General features: G+C 32.3%; 4 protein-coding genes across 6 annotated transcripts; 1 reads left to right on the top strand and 3 right to left on the bottom strand.

Moving 5' to 3' along the window:
• Positions 1-270: 270 nt before the first annotated feature.
• On the bottom strand, positions 271-3,252 carry LOC114381184 (serine/arginine-rich splicing factor SR45a-like). Of its 2 annotated transcripts, XR_003659969.1 has the most exons (10): positions 3,145-3,252; positions 3,033-3,052; positions 2,508-2,630; positions 2,251-2,274; positions 2,120-2,143; positions 1,760-1,859; positions 1,527-1,676; positions 1,215-1,439; positions 890-959; positions 271-780 (listed from the first exon to the last, which is right to left on the bottom strand). XR_003659969.1 is itself a non-coding variant. In XM_028340380.1 (9 exons), the coding sequence occupies exons 1-9, from the start codon at positions 3,145-3,147 to the stop codon at positions 554-556; spliced, it is 741 nt and encodes a 246-aa protein (XP_028196181.1). In that variant the 5' UTR covers positions 3,148-3,252; the 3' UTR covers positions 271-553. The 2 variants fall into 2 exon arrangements, 1 of the variants encoding a protein (XP_028196181.1); XM_028340380.1 differs by lacking the exon at positions 1,215-1,439.
• Positions 3,253-4,607: 1,355 nt separating this feature from the next.
• Positions 4,608-6,590, top strand: LOC114381170 (pentatricopeptide repeat-containing protein At3g24000, mitochondrial-like). 2 transcript variants are annotated; one of them, XM_028340369.1, is made up of 2 exons: positions 4,608-4,674; positions 4,816-6,590. In XM_028340369.1, the coding sequence occupies exon 2, from the start codon at positions 4,902-4,904 to the stop codon at positions 6,411-6,413; it is 1,512 nt and encodes a 503-aa protein (XP_028196170.1). In that variant the 5' UTR covers positions 4,608-4,674; positions 4,816-4,901; the 3' UTR covers positions 6,414-6,590. The 2 variants fall into 2 exon arrangements, with proteins under 2 accessions (XP_028196170.1, XP_028196161.1); XM_028340360.1 differs by having other exon boundaries at positions 4,615-4,700.
• Positions 6,591-9,043: 2,453 nt separating this feature from the next.
• Positions 9,044-9,517, bottom strand: LOC114369649 (uncharacterized protein At1g76070-like). The gene has a single exon (XM_028326887.1). It carries the CDS (start codon positions 9,515-9,517, stop codon positions 9,044-9,046), a length of 474 nt encoding a protein of 157 aa, XP_028182688.1.
• A 2,920-nt stretch (positions 9,518-12,437) lies between these two features.
• Positions 12,438-15,205, bottom strand: LOC114370477 (ammonium transporter 3 member 1-like). The gene is made up of 3 exons (XM_028327839.1): positions 14,529-15,205; positions 14,134-14,419; positions 12,438-13,016 (listed from the first exon to the last, which is right to left on the bottom strand). Exons 1-3 carry the CDS (start codon positions 15,132-15,134, stop codon positions 12,460-12,462), a joined length of 1,449 nt encoding a protein of 482 aa, XP_028183640.1. The 5' UTR covers positions 15,135-15,205; the 3' UTR covers positions 12,438-12,459.
• Between the last annotated feature and the right edge of the window lie 1,641 nt (positions 15,206-16,846).

The raw sequence follows: 16,846 nt of genomic DNA, 5'->3' as shown, positions 1-16,846 counted from the left end.
TTGTTAAATTTTAACAGAGACATTGATTAATGATGAGCCTACAATGATTGACAAATATATTCTTTCAAGAATCAAGCAAATGAACTTTAATTAGGGGAAAGTTTGAGGAATGATAGCATTTTTCAACACTCAATTCACCAGCAGGTGATGGATCAAGGGTAACCTTTGTGAGACTGCTGCAACTGTTGAACCCAAATGGAATAGTTCGGGTATAATATTTGAGTTATGGTTCGGGTAAAAATAGGTGTTGAAATCGTAGACAGCATCACATGCAAAAACGTTTGAGGCATACGCACACAGAAAATTTTTTTAAGCCAGAGTCTCAATTCCCTATAGCAAATGCTTACATACTTCAAATTCAGATTTCCACACTTTTGTCCACTCTAACTTTCTGTGTGACTTCGAGAAAAGGCACACTGATAGTCACACAGGAACAGCAGCTTCCACCAATAAACGTATACATTGTATATAGGCGCAAACTGGTAGTCACAGCACCATATAGTCAACAAATTTTTGCTTACCTTGTTCAAATAGTAGAATGCTAAGATAAACATCACCTAGATCCGCGAGCATACTTCCTGTCTGGGCTACCATGTGGAGAATAAGGAAGTGACCTAGACCTTTCCCTCCTAGACCTTCCACCATAGGGTGAGCGCTGGGGAGAATAATCTTGGCCACCTCTGTATGGTGAACGCCTCGGAGACCTACGACGTGAGTAATTGTCACGGTCAGGACCATCGCGATACCTTCCCCGGTCACCACCTCGGTCACCACGATAGCCTAACAAAATTTAAGATACAATTCAGTAAAAAATTATTGAGAACTTTAATAAAACAAACACAGACTAGATTATCCATTTATGATAAGATATCCCTTAAGTTAAACTTACCATACTCCCTTGTGTTTTTCAGTCCAAGATAGTGCCCTGGGGTTGGAGTTCTTGCACGTTTTCTTCGTGACTGAAATGAAAATGCAGGAGTTAATCTTTAGTGCTTCCTTGATAAAGGACATAACATCCAAATACCACACTAAACAGCTAATAAACTTGAATTAGTGACATCTTTCTTGCTTCTATAAATTCTAGAGAGTAACATTTTACATTATATTAAGAGAATCCTCAGTAAGAAAATTTCATCCAAATACAGAATCTAGCGTCTGAGAAGAGTGTAAAATATTTATATCCACACACAAGATTAATGCCTGGTGTGAGATACCATAAAAGCCTGATTAGAAAGTTGTTGATAATGTCCGTTGTTTAGTAGAGAGTTGAAAGTGAATGCTGAAGTTGTAAAGTTGTTGGGCAATATAGTTGCTATGTTTAGTTGATCAGACGCATTTGATTAGCTGTTTAAGTTTGCCATTGATCAAGCTGTTTCACTAAAGTTCACATGGATGAACTGATCATCTGATCGCTGCCAACATAGCTGATGCAATTCATTCTGAATATAACCAGAAAACCTTCAAGTCAAGAAAAAAATGACGAGTACAATTGTTTTAACAACTACTACCATAGAAAAATCCATTACCCGCTCAACAGTGATGTAACGACCCTCTAAAACTGATTGATTGAGATACTTGATACAGCGCTCCGCATCTTCAGCAGATTCCATTGTAACAAAAGCAAAACCACGAGAAATCCGTGTACGGGGCTCCACCACAAGAAAACATGAAGAAACCTACAAAAGGAAACAATCATTGGAGGGATGAATAATAAAATTCAGCAAAAAAAATTGAAGAGTAAACCAGTATGATACTTCACCTTTCCTTCCTTGGAGAAATGCTCCTCTAGGTCTCTTTCGGTGACCCTCGAAGATAGACCAGTTACATAAAGTGTGTCACCAGGATTTGTAGGTTCAGACCTACAATATATTTTAGAAGATTAGAAGCCACTAGAATTGAACTAGTAGTGAGAAACTTGGGTAGCTGGCATGAGTTCATATTTACAAATCTCACAGGCATCATCGAACCCAAGAGAAGAAAAAAAAAATTGTAACTTTATGAGCACATCACTATACAATATACAATAGTCAACATAAAAACACAGTTAACTCTTTCAGAAATACTTGTGAGATTATATGTAAGCCTTCCATGAATATATACAAAATTGAAAAAGACCAACCTTCCATGAATTGGTGACCTTGACCTGAAGAAGTAAAGACCCAGAAAGTGGTAAAAACAGAAGACACAAAAGGAATTAGTTTCAGTTACTTTCAGAAAGACAAAATATATACAAAATTGAAAAAGGCCAACCTTCCACGAATTGGTGACCTTGACCTGAAGAAGTACAGACCCAGAAAGTGGTAAGAAACAAAAGGCACAAAAGGAATAAGCTTCAGGTACTTTCAGAACGACAAATATATATATATAATAAAAAAAATGTTATCTACTATCTACATTTGGCCGTAATTTTTTTCATAATTTCAGTAATCATAGTGCACAATTTAAAACCTTGAGTGGCATAGTCACCTGCCTCAATACTCTCAAACTAAACAACAATTGTCACTAACCTGCCACGACTTCTAGAACGCGATCTTGGCCTTTGTCTAGGCCTAGACCTCGACCTAGATCTCGACCTTGACCTAGATCTCGATCTCGACTGAGCTTTCCATGGGGAAGGTGACCTTGAGTTCCTGAAATACCATCACGGCCAGATAAAATAGCTACACAGCAAGTACAATCCATAGAAAGAGTTTAAAAGATAAAAACATGGCTTCATTAACCCAGCATCTAAAACTCAGAGTGATCACTTTCCATCAAACAGCAACACAATTAATTCACGACTACACGTTCCTTCAAATGATCACATGAAACCAATAATTCTCATTAAAACTATTAAGAATTCTTTTTATTTTTCTTTTGTTTTATAAAACCATAAAAGTACGAATAAAACAAAAAAAAAACGTCCATCGCAGATCATGTTAGAAAAAAAAAATGCATGCGTGAACTCAGATCTGCCAATTATCAATGGCCGAGGCATAATTGGGGGAATGCGCGAGAGGAATATCGAATCCAAAGAGAGTTTTAGGGTTTACCTTGCGAGGGGAGAATCAGCCTGCAAAGTGAAATTATAAAAGTGTTAGATTGTGTTGAAGGAAGAATTACGAATGTGAAGAGCGTTGTTGAGGTTTGAGACAGAGAACTTGCCATCTCCTTGGAAGACGAAGGATTAGGGTTTTGGAACAGAGAGGCTGCCCAAATGAATTAACGAAATCAGCACGGGTGTTAGTGTTATCTATAGGGTACGACTTTCAATTGGTCTGTGTCAATAAAAAAAAAAAAAATTTATAAGTAAGATTTTGTAATACGATTTAATTTGATTTATAGAAGAAAAAAATGAATCAAATAGTGTGATTTAATTTGATTCAATTTATATATAATATTAAATCTGAATTAAAAAAAAAGTAAAATTATATTTTTGATCCATTTGTCTTTAATTTTGGATTTTTTTCTTCAATAAATTAATTCATAAATTAAAAATCTGAATTAACGGTCACGTGTCATTTTTTTATTAGACGATATCACATGTGTCATGTTTCGATAAAATGTCAACACAATGTGGTAGTGAAAATTTCTTTATTACCATCAACGTCCAATTATGAGTTAGGGACCAACCAATATTGCATGATTTTAAAAGATAGGAAGACAAAATTTGTGAATTAATTTACCTGAAGATAAAATTTGAAATTAAAAACAAATTGAGGGGTCAAATTTATAATTTTGTCAGAAAAAATCAATCATTTATCATTTAAATTGATTTTATGGTTTTTTAATTTTTTTATCTATTATAAATATTTAAAATCTATTGATTAAACTTATATAATTAATTATAATGTTATATTATTTCAAAATAAATTTATTTTTTATTAAATTTTATTTAACATATTTTAACAAAAAAATATTATTTTTAATTTTAATTAGCTTTATTATAAAATAATATTATCAATTTTTTTGTAATACAATAACAATTTATGCAGTAGTTGATATTTAACACTATTATAAATATATTGGTACATTATCTTTGTAAACATATTTACGGTTTAAAATTCACAAAATACGCGTGTCAGTTACATGACATTCTAATATACACGTTATCTTACCATTATCTATAGCTTTATTTTACAATTATCTATTAATTATTTTCTATAAACTATGAATTATCTGCAAGGGTCTTATCTCACCATTTTCATCACCTAACTCACTTGTTTTTTTGAAGCATATGAGATTTTTATTTTATAAGTCTCTTATCTTATCCTCTTAACAAAGGTTATTCTCAATCATGATAATTCCAAACCATGATGCACAATTCAATTTACTGCTAATTCACCCAATTCCATTAGTTATTGTACAAACTCTCATAATTTATTTGATGAAGGGAAATATAATGGTGACGAGAGAAATATCTTAAAAATACAAAGCTTAATGTATTGAGGAATATTAGTACTATAGTTTTAAATATTCCATTTTAAATATATTTTCTATTAAAATTTATTGAAAGTCAAACTTTAGTAAAAAAAATTATTTAATGATTTTTTTCTTATTTTATAATCTTAATAAATTTTAGCCTATAAGATGTGTTAGGAGAAGTATATTATTGGCGCCGTTAGGTAGCAGAAAAGAAGTGAGAGATGAGAAAAATTTTAAATTACGAGACCTCTAGTTATCTGTATTTCACTTGTGAGTTATTTGAGTATTTCTTTCTGGTAATTCATTTACTCTTTCCTTATTTCTAAAATCATATACTTTTATTTCTTATTTATTTTTGATTCATCTTTATTTTCATTAAATGTTTCTCTCACCTATTTCCTTTCTCCGCAGTACCCAACAGATCCTTAAGTCACTGAATGCCAACGCTTTCTCGTCCAAATGCCATGAAGAGCTTCCAAAGACCTCAATGAGCTCCAATGCGTGGCGTATCTCGAAGAGTGCAACAACTTTTGAGACCCAAACTTCACAAAGACTCGTTCTATTACACAGAACTGTTGAACCTTTGCAAAACCACCGACAACGTTAAAAAAGCGCACGCCCAGGTTGTGGTCCGAGGCCACGAGCAAGACCCCTTCATTGCCGCAAGGCTCATCGATAAGTACTCTCACTTCTCCAACCTACACCACGCACGCAAGGTGTTCGACAATTTGTCCGAACCAGATGTTTTCTGTTGTAACGTGGTCATCAAGGTTTACGCCAATGCGGATCCCTTCGGTGAGGCTTTGAAGGTTTACGATGCGATGCGTTGGCGTGGCATCACCCCGAACTACTACACTTACCCGTTTGTGCTCAAGGCTTGCGGCGCCGAGGGAGCTTCTAAAAAGGGTCGAGTGATTCATGGGCACGCAGTGAAGTGTGGAATGGACTTGGATTTGTTTGTGGGCAATGCCCTTGTTGCGTTTTACGCTAAGTGTCAAGATGTTGAAGTGTCCAGAAAAGTGTTTGACGAAATTCCTCACAGAGATATTGTTTCTTGGAACTCAATGATTTCGGGGTATACTGTGAATGGATATGTGGATGATGCTATTTTGCTTTTCTATGATATGTTAAGAGATGAAAGTGTGGGGGGTCCTGATCATGCCACGTTTGTAACTGTTCTTCCGGCGTTTGCTCAGGCAGCGGATATTCATGCAGGGTATTGGATTCATTGTTATATTGTGAAGACAAGGATGGGACTTGATTCTGCTGTGGGGACTGGACTTATATCGTTGTACTCAAATTGTGGTTATGTAAGAATGGCACGAGCCATCTTTGACAGGATCTCTGATAGAAGTGTTATAGTGTGGAGTGCAATAATTAGGTGCTATGGAACACATGGTCTTGCGCAGGAGGCGCTTGCTTTGTTCCGGCAATTGGTTGGGGCTGGCTTGCGCCCTGATGGTGTTGTGTTTTTGTGTTTGTTATCTGCGTGCAGTCATGCAGGTTTGCTTGAGCAGGGCTGGCACCTTTTTAATGCCATGGAAACTTATGGAGTGGCGAAGAGTGAGGCACATTATGCTTGCATTGTGGATCTGTTGGGGAGAGCTGGGGATTTGGAGAAAGCAGTGGAGTTTATTCAGTCTATGCCTATCCAACCCGGGAAAAACATTTATGGTGCATTGCTGGGTGCTTGTAGAATACACAAAAATATGGAGCTTGCTGAATTGGCCGCGGAGAAGTTGTTTGTCTTGGACCCTGATAATGCCGGGCGTTATGTGATTCTAGCACAGATGTACGAAGATGCAGAGCGATGGCAGGATGCGGCCAGGGTGAGGAAAGTAGTCAAGGACAAAGAAATAAAGAAGCCAATTGGGTATAGCTCCGTAGAGCTGGAATCTGGTCATCAGAAATTTGGGGTAAATGATGAGACTCATGTGCATACAACACAGATCTTCCAGATCTTGCATAGCTTAGATAGGATTATGGGGAAAGAAACTCGTGCAATGTGATGCCATTTTGTAGGAAATGGTGGATATAGCGGGTATATCCAACCATGGGAAAGAGACCTGTCATCGCCACCATGCTAATAATTTACCAATACAACCTGGACTTTGCATATTTTATGTTTCCAAGATATTAAAAGCATTTATTTATTTATTTTTATTTAGTGCTAGTTTTTAGAGTAAGAGGAGATATCATGTACATTTTCTGAGTTTAGAAAGCATCCCTAACTTTTCCATATTTGTAAGAATGTTAGTTATCAGAGCTGATAATTGCATCTGTCCTCAGATGATCACGAATTTACAGAAGCTGCTCTAATACTCTATAATAGGAATTAATTAATACTCTAGGTAAATTAATCATTAATGGAAGAATCCCTTCCTGTCCCTGATATGTACCAATGGTTAGACTTCAGTAAGGTAGTTTCATTATGTAAAAATTACAAGTATACGTGATGGATTTAAAAGGAGGGTCTGGTGAAAATCCACATAACATGAATTTTTGCTTGAAGGGATGAAATTAAACAGTTACTCAGATAAGTGCATTTGAAGCTTGTAATTTGTTCAAGGTTTCTCACAAGGATTGTTGTGAATTAAATTCGATGATGATTTAGAAGCTTCTGCCAATGTCAGTGAATGAAATGGTGATGAATGATTTTCATGACAATAGGTATAACACGAAGCAAAACAAATCAATATTGTGAATACATCTTTTTAATTGTGATATCCCTTGCTCAATATACAGTTTATGTCCTCACTTAACCTATGGATGGGTCTCATTGTTTACTCCATTTATTTTTTCTCACTTAAGCCTTTAAAAAAATATATGAAAAACACATTTGTATCCCTGTCCTATTTCCTTAAACCCTTCCCCTCACTTTCCCTCTTTTCCTATTTTCACAACATCCCCTTCCTGGTCATTTTTGTCGATTGCCAAGCTTGCCACAAGAATGCCATCACACCGTTGTGACAGTATCGTTGGCCCACCGTCATTAAAGATTAGTTTTTTTTTTCTTCTTTTAAGTTGTAGATTTCAATGAAATCAAGATTTTGTTGTGTAAACATACACAATCCTGACAATAGAATTGTGCACATATTCTTTCTTCTTCTTTCTTACTATTTCTATTACTTCCCTAATAAAAAGAGAGTGACGACTGAAGAGCCATTCCTTTTTATTCATTGTTTTGCAGCAACAACGTATATGGCGCTAATATGGTGTTTGATTAATGCGCTATGACATCAGTTGTGTAGGCTTAATTTGGACTTTGTCGATGGCAGATGGTGAAAAATGATGCATGTTGACCTTAACGATGTGCGCTGGTGCAAGGAATGAGTAGTGAGCGTTGCTTCTTAAAAGTTTTATCAGACTCGACTCAGAATCGACTGGTTCAACCGGTTAACTTGGAAACCAATCACCTTTATATTCGGATTGATTATATATTCAAATTGGAACTTATGTACCTTATGTGTTACTCTTTGCTTCCCTTAAAAAAAAGGTGTTAGTCTTCACTTTTTATATTTATGATGTATAAAAAAATTACTAACGTAACAATTAATGTTTTTTAATTAGTATATAATTTTAAACTAAAAATATTCAATGCATCAAGCAATTGATTATTAATCAAACTTTTTTTTTAGAGTTATTAATCAAACTCTATTAATATGATTAATGAATCTAATTAAGAAAAATAAATGTTTAATTTATCAATTTGATCTATTTTTAATTTATTAATTATTTTTATTTATATTAAATTTATAATTTGAGTGTGATGTTTTAACTTTTTACTATAAATATATGATTAGAATTCAATAATCAAAATATTATTTATTGTTGTTTTCCTGTGATTATTTTTTAATAAAAAAGAAGGATTTGATATTTAATGAGTGTAATTCATCTCACAACACACATTAATTTTGTGAACTAGAACATGAATTTTATCATCTAGAGTTCAAGAAATTATTAGGTGATCCAAGATCATTATGTGATTATTGGTTGAGACCATAAATGATGTGATGATTCTGAATCACCTAATAATTTATCGGCTGTACTAATTGACTAATTTATAATAAAATTATTTTGTTTACAAATATATAAATATATATCAAAAACTAAAAATAATAATTTTTATAGTGTTTATTGATTATTAATTTCGTAATTTATATTTTTAAAAAATCCATAATCCATTATTAAGACATCAAAATCAACTAAAAATTATATAATCCTTTAGGTGGGCCTTTTAAGTAGGTCTTGACTGAAACCTTGATTATATTATCCATTGAGTGAGTGTCTCTTTGTTCTATCACTTATATTAATTTTAAAAAATCAAAATAGTTGAATTTTCAAATCAACCTACATAAAAATTCCTTCAAATTGCATATATTAAAACTGAACTTAATTGCTTATAATTATACTAAACATAATCGTATTCAATAGATATAACTTAGTTGATAACACGCTTTGAGTTTATGAAAATGATTTGACTTTTGTCTCTTTATAATAGATCCTTCAAGAGGAGCACAAAAAAGTGCGAGTAGGCTCAAACCTAAGTTTAGTGTGACAAATCATAACATTCTTATACCACATTCTAAATCACAAGTCACAATTCACTTCTCTACCAATGCTACTTTGAAAGTGACATTTACCTTTCCATAAGTGCGACATCGAAATCACGCAATGATCCTTCTCGCCCACTTGCAAATTTCTTCATTGTACCCAACGATGGAGCTACCTCTGTGGTTGATGCCTTCTCTTCCAAATTCCCACTTTCTTTTGTGCCCTCACCATTTCTCATGAAAATCCAACGCAAAAACCTCTTATTTTCACTCTCTTGTGTTTGAACCTTTATCTGTTCATGGGCCTTTCTCTTCTTCTTGCTCTTCACTTGGCCCATACAAGACACCTTGGGCGAATTGGGCTCCCATCCACTAAAACTTTCAGTTTTGTGCCTTCTTCGAGCTTCTTTGGGAACAATTGAGACCCTATGTGTTGGTGTTCGACCTGCCCCTGGGGTAACACTTCCACTAGGACTCAGATTAGGGTTTTGAAAAGAAGCTAAGGGTTGATTTGGCAAGAACTTGAACAAGTTGTTTTTCATTTGAGACAATTTATCCATCATAGGTTAATGACCTCAATGGATCTGATTATGTTGTTAATCTATCTATGATTATGAATATGGTGCCATGCTAGACAATAAATAAGGCACGGGATATAAAAGACTTTGGAGCAAGCTGCAAATGACATTAACTAGTCAGAGAGAGAATAAGGGAAAATTGGAGAAACAACATGGTCGACATTCATCATATAGAGGAGTGGGTTGGTTTGTATATCGTTGAGTATTTTTGAGACTCTGGAGAAACTAATTAGTATTTTTGACACTAATCAGTTTTTAAAGTTTGGAATCACATAATAGAAATATTTTTACCTTATTAATGTAAAGATTGTTAGAAGATTTTTACCTTATTAATAAATTAGAAATCATTTTAGATACGACTTTTAAAATAAATTATTATAAAAATCAATAGTCTTACTTTTATAATATTACTACTATATTATTGTAAGAAAATCTTCACACTATCAGTAAGTTTTACCAAATTCATCAAACAATCTTTTTTGGTCCAAAAATCATCAAACAAATTTATATACATTTTTAATTTGAATTGAATTCAGATAAATATTACATCAATGGAACTAAATATTATATTAATATTTCTTTTCAAGTCTAATTTACTTTTCTCTCTTTCTATATACATATATATATACATATATATATATATATATATATATATATATATATACATATATATATATATATATATAATTTCCTTTTTAAAATATTTTTATTTTAATTAAATAACAATTGTATCATACTATATAAGAAAAGAAATCTATGTCTTTATATATTTTTATACATCTTTATCTTTATATTTAAGGTTCGTTTGGTATAGTGGAGAAAAATAAGATAGATGAAAATAAAAATAATGAGGAGAAATAGATGAAAAACATAATAAAAATTAAAGGTGTTTAGTTGAAAAGAAATAGAATAAGAAAAGATTAATATAAATAAGTGAGAAATAATACAATGAGTCTCAACATTTTTTAAATTATTTCCACCTTATTTCTTTTTTCTAAACATCCTAACTTTTTTGCATCCAGCCTGCATTATTTTCATCCACCATAATGAAAGAGTCAATTTATATGAAAGTGAAAAAATTAAATATTAATCATATAATTACATATGAATTGTCAAGATTTAAAAGGTTGTGTTTTAATCTGTATAATTGATAATAAAATCAATGATCAATATTTATTCTTCTCATAATAATTAGATTTTTTCTTCTTCTTGATTTAATATTATGATTAACATCCTTAAAAAAATAGTCATATAATTATATTTGGACAGTCAAGATTTAGTATCATAAGATAACAACTTAAAAAGTTATTTTTAAATTTACCCTACTATTACATATTGCTTAGCCATCTATTAAACTATTTGTTTAAGTATAATTTTTCTACAAGCTTCTTTTTAACTCTTTTTTATTTTTAATTTGGGCTGATGTTAGTAACATGGAAATTGCATAAAAGAACATGGTAAAAAAATAATCACATCATGAGTAATTTTAAAATTTTATTTTTTCTTTTTCTTTTAACACAAATTAGAGGGAGAAATCTTAGAATTTACATGAAACTATTGATAGTCAGTAATTTATAAATATATTTTATTTGGATCTCCCCCGTGATTTTTGTTCAAGTTCTTGGCTAAGCTTTTATTGGTGGGGTAAAGGATTAGGATTTCAAAGGATTTTAAAAAGATTTTTTTTATATATATATAAAAAAATCTTGTGATATTTAATTAAGATTTTTAAATAGTATAAATAAGTCTGGTGATATTCAATTAAGACTTTTAAGATTTTTTAATGAAAGCAATAAAATTTGATGATATTCAATTAAATTTTTTTATCACTTATAAAAAGTTTTTGGGTATTAAAAAATATACAAATTTGGATGAATTTTATTAGACTTTTTAATACAAAACATATATCAAATAATCTCACCCAAACTCTTGAAATTTTACTAAATTCTTTTCCTTTTTTTTTATTGATTATCAGATTTTCTTTTTTCATATCGCACATACCGTATTCCCTCTTTAATAATCTTCAAGTGTGTGTCATATATGTTTCTCTTATTCTTTTAGAATAAAAAATATCAATTACATTCCTCCCCTTTACATTTTTTCTTTGGTTTTGCTAACCATGTCTTCCTTATATTAACTATTCTCATCAATTGCTCGACACAATTCTTTTGTAACTATTATTCTTAATTTCGTCATCCACATGAGTAATTCTTTTACAAATTTTTTGCCCTCTTCACTCCCTTCTATTTCATTTAAACATGTCATTGAATTTATGATGAAATAATTGTAATAATTATTAAAAAAAATAAGAAAACCAACGTATAATTTTTAATCTATTGTTCAAATTCAAAAGTGAGAATGAGAAAATGTTATTATAAGAAGGATTAGTATATAGGATGACATAAAGGTAGAAACAATTTAGCTATTAAAAAAACTATATTGATTTTTTACATTTTTTTTTATCTAAAATTCATCATTTCTTATTTTTTTTTCACTAACTCTTGTAATTTTGAATGTGTTTTAAAAATTTACAAAATTCTTTCAAATCTTATAAATCTATTAATTTATTTCAAAAATTTTAAATTATTATAATATAAATCAATTAAAATTCAAGCTATAATAAAATTTTTGTAAAGAAATCTGATAAGTCATCATATCCTTACATAATCTTTAAAATTCTTACAATTTTTTATGTTAAAATAATCTTTTAAAATTCTAATCCAATACACCCCTAAAGTTTAGATTTTGAATTTGTTATTTCAAATGATTTAAAAGTATCCAAATTCTTTTAAGCAAATTTTGTGTAAGCAATTTTCTTACCGAAAAAGCAATTCACATTGCAAAAATGCCTTCAATACCATTTAATGAACTTAGCATAAAATTCGAATAATCCAAAGGCAAATGCAAATGCAAGTATGCAACATCTATTCTCCTTCTTTCCTAGTGAGAGGAATTGAAAACCTTTTTCGGCACAAGGAAGGAATTGTTGGACCTATATGAAGACGAAGAGGGATCCTCATTCTCTCTCCATCACCCCACAATGCATATGCTTCTTCCCCATGGGCAGCATCATCACCAACCTCAAGATCCTCTTCTTTCATCCTAAGATCCACAATGCGGCTTATGAGAATACAAATGAGGCTAGTAATAACAACATTCCAAACAATAATAAAACCTGCTCCAAGTAATTGGTACCAAATTTGCCTAAAGCCATGGTCCACTTCCCCCTTAAAAAAGGTGTAGAATAAGCCGGGGCAATAATTTGTATCTTGATACATTATTCTTAGAAGGTCGGGTTTGGCAAACACGCCAGAAAGGATACCCCCAAGAAGACCAGCCACAGCATGAGTGTGAAAGACTCCTAATGTGTCATCTACACTTTGAAAGAATGCGGATTTTTTGTGTAGCACCATCATTGTGTACCATGGAATGGAACCAGACAATGCTCCCATCAATACTGCTGCCCATGGATCCACCAAGCCTTTTCACATACATAGGTAAAAGGTTAGAATGCCAACAACATATGTCTTTCAATTCGAAAAGTGAAAAGTGGAAAGCCTTTGTAAATGTATAATTAATGTTTGAAACACAGCGTAACACAATTTTTTTACTAATTGTTTTCTTATTGGTACTAATTGATGTTTATCATACTAAATGCATGTACAACATTAATTTATTATTAAATAGACAAAATTGTAAATTTGATCCTCTAGCTTATCTCGAGTTTCGGATTTGGTCCACCAATAATTTAATTCACCAATTTGATTTTCCTATTTTGTAAAATCGTTCAATGTTGGTTCCTCATACCACAGTTGGAAGTTGACGGTTAACAAATGATATTGACTGCTATGTGTCACGTTCTTATTGGATGATAACTGTTACGTGTCATGTTCTGATTGTCAACATCCAATTGTGGTTTGAGGAACCAACATTGCACGATTTTATAAAATAGGAGAATCAAATTCGTGAATTAAATTAGTGAGGGACCAAATCCAAAACTGGAGATAAACTGGGAAATCAAAAATGCAATTTTGCCTATTAAATACTATAATATGAATTACATAAATTTTATTAATTCAATAATAAATGTTATATAAATTTAATTAGAATTTATTTATAATATAAGTTTTTATATTTAATTATAAATTGTTATGCACCATACATTATTTGGATCTTGTAAGTCTAAATTTTTTAATATTGATAAAATGTGTAGGAAAATTAAAATCACCCCGTATTATTTGTATGATGAAAAGATAGAATTCGAGAGGATAAAAGAATTCCCTTTTCCCCTTTTTTTTAATGAATTTATACAGAGTAAAACACTTTTGTAAAGACACCCAATAAGTTTTGATCATCTATCACATTATCTTATTTTTTAATATGATGTAATGTAAAGGTAAATTACGTTTTATGCAATTGTAAAATTACTTTACATTGATGATATATATAAATTAAACTTTACATATGTAAGGTCTAATATTTTATAAATCTGTTAGAATATTTTAATTTATTAATACAATTATATATGCTAAAATTTGTTCTTAAAATAAGTTTTGTTTTTTAAGGAGGGGGTGTGCAATGTGAGCTTAATTAATTACCTGCACCTGGTGTGATGCAGACGAGGCCAGTGATCATTCCCTGGACAGCACCTATGACTGAGCTCTTGGTATATACAATCATGTCAAGCGTAAGCCAAACGAGTAGGCTTGTGGCAGTGCAAAGATGGGTATTGTAAATGGCCAAGGATGCGATTTCTCCCACTTGAAATGGAGCTCCACCATTGAAACCTGTCCAACCCATCCACAAAAACCCTGCACCTCCAAGCACGTGAATTATGTTGTTTGGTGGAAAGTTTTGCCTGTCCTGTGAAATTCTTGGACCAACCTGCATGCCATATTAGATCGATGTTTGATGATGACTCTTCAAGCCATGGTGTTGGACAAATACTGAATGAATCAAATTAAAGGTTACAATTTCAATGTTATGTATGTACCCAATAAGCAGCTGTGAAACCCGCAACGCCAGAAGACAAATGAATGACAAACCCACCAGCATAGTCAATTATTTTTCCCTGAAGGAACCCATCATCGTCCCATATGCTGAAGGCACCAACGGTATAAGACAACGTAAGCCACAAAGGGACAAACATCATCCACGCATAGAAGTTCATTCTCCCAAGCAAGGACCCTGCAAGCAACACAAGAGTAATTGCGGCAAAAGCAAACTGGTAGAACACAAAGTCAGCCATTGGAAAATACCCAATTGTTGACTTTGCGAGGAGAAACTTCTCGGCCAAGGCATGGTTGGGCGCTCCCACAAAGGGTAAAAGCCTGGCCCCGAACGCCATGCGGTGTGCCCATGAAACCCAACAAATGAGCACACACGCGAAGGCGTACAGGGCCATGAACGCCGAGTTCACGGCCCATTTGCGCTTTACCATGCTGCCATATAGGATCACGAGCCCGGGAACGCTCTGGAGGCCCACTAGGGTTGCCGCCGTGAGCTGCCACGCGTTGTCTGCTTTGTTGTTCCACTCCGGCGATGCCTCGCTTGGCAAAAGGGACGATGGCAAAGGGATATCATAAGAACTAGAACTCATAGTAATAATAATGAAACCAAATTAATGTCACTCGAGAATTTCGAAAATTTTCTGGATGGTGTGGTGGAGTTTGGAATTTAAAGAGTGACACATTTTTGGACATTTTGTTAAGGAATCTTTGGAATTATCGCTAAGGTGTGGTTTCTTGTTGCGGTGATTCGACATTCTATGCTGTCGACGCAATTAGATTCATTTGAAAATTCTGTCATATAGAAGCTAAACTCGAGAATCTTAAGCCACTTCTTCAAAGAAGTTTCAGGTTAAAGTTTTACTTCATATTGCGTACATATTTTTAGACACACTTTTTTAATATAATGTAAGATCTATATATAAAATTTTAATGAATTTCAACGAATAAAAAAGTGTATTAAAAAACTAAATCTGAAAAATATTCCCAGCATTTCTCTTTATATTTAATAATTTGCAATTGAGACGGGGGATATAAGCAATTCACTTGTGACGTTAGGGGCTTAGTTCTAATCGCTTTCATGTATGATTTCGTTTCAACTTTCAACTCTTCGTGTTCGAATTTTATCTAGTTTTCTGGATATATAGGTTAATTAAATAAATAAATAATTGATGTCATGATGGACAAAATCTCGTAGCTTAATTATTATTGTATTGCCCCCCCAAAAATTATTTATTATTATTAATGGAAGTGGGTCACGTAGTTGTTACATATGACATACTTAAAGCAAAAAAAATCTGGTTAAAGTATATTATTAATGAGACGATAACTAGCTGGTTTCCACGTCCATTTCAAAATTTTAGCTAGAACTAGAGAGCAAGGGGCTGCATTGCTGCAATGTTATTCGCGCATGTTTTTTGTGGCTGGTAGGAATAATCAGAACGTACACTATGACAGAATTGGCCCAGTAATAATTTATTAACGCTTGAGGCTAAACGGGATTAAAAACAAAATGATTTGGGACAAAATTTATACATAGTTCCCTAATTTTTTTAATATTATTCTGCTTTAAATATGAATCTTTATTACAGGAATCTTTGTATAAAAATTTGCATTAGTATAGATTCTTAAAGTAAAACTTATTAATTAGATAATATCACAACAAAAAAACATTTTAGAAACTGCATCTTGTATTGAAATCCCCGTCTTTCTTTAATCTCACCATCTCCGCAATTTTCAACCTGATTTTCTTCATGAAGACTAGTAAGAGACCTTTACGAGATTGACTACGAAAAAATTGCATATTAGTTATGAAAATTATGAATTAGCTACGAAATTACTTTTGTTACTAGTTCGTAAGTACTAATTTAATTTCTTGCTGCGTCTAGATAGGAATTAAAGACTCTTGCATGCTGGCCAATTCATAAAAAAAGAAAAAAGAAAAAAGAAAAAATCACAAACCACTATCACCGATTCTCAAAGAATTATTTGCGAGGTGCACAAAGCTCTCAAGAACACGAGATTTACACATACATACGTTATTTTGAACACTCCACACCTTCAAGTTTGTTTAGATTAACAATTTTTTTGAAAGAATTTAGATTGATTTTTCTTTTGATTAACTTTTTTATTTTCAACGATCCACACCTTTAACTTTGTTTAAATTAACTTTTTTTTTATTAACTGTTATAAGTTATAACTCTAATTTTTTAGAATAAATAATCATTTTGGTCTCTGAATGCATAGAATGCTGATAAATTCATTCGCGAAATATGAAAATTAAAATTTTAATCCCCAAAAGTGA

The sequence above is a fragment of the Glycine soja genome, chromosome 2, assembly GCF_004193775.1.
Source record: "Glycine soja cultivar W05 chromosome 2, ASM419377v2, whole genome shotgun sequence".
Lineage (NCBI taxonomy): Eukaryota > Viridiplantae > Streptophyta > Magnoliopsida > Fabales > Fabaceae > Glycine > Glycine soja.
This window is presented reverse-complemented; position numbering and strand designations above follow the sequence as displayed.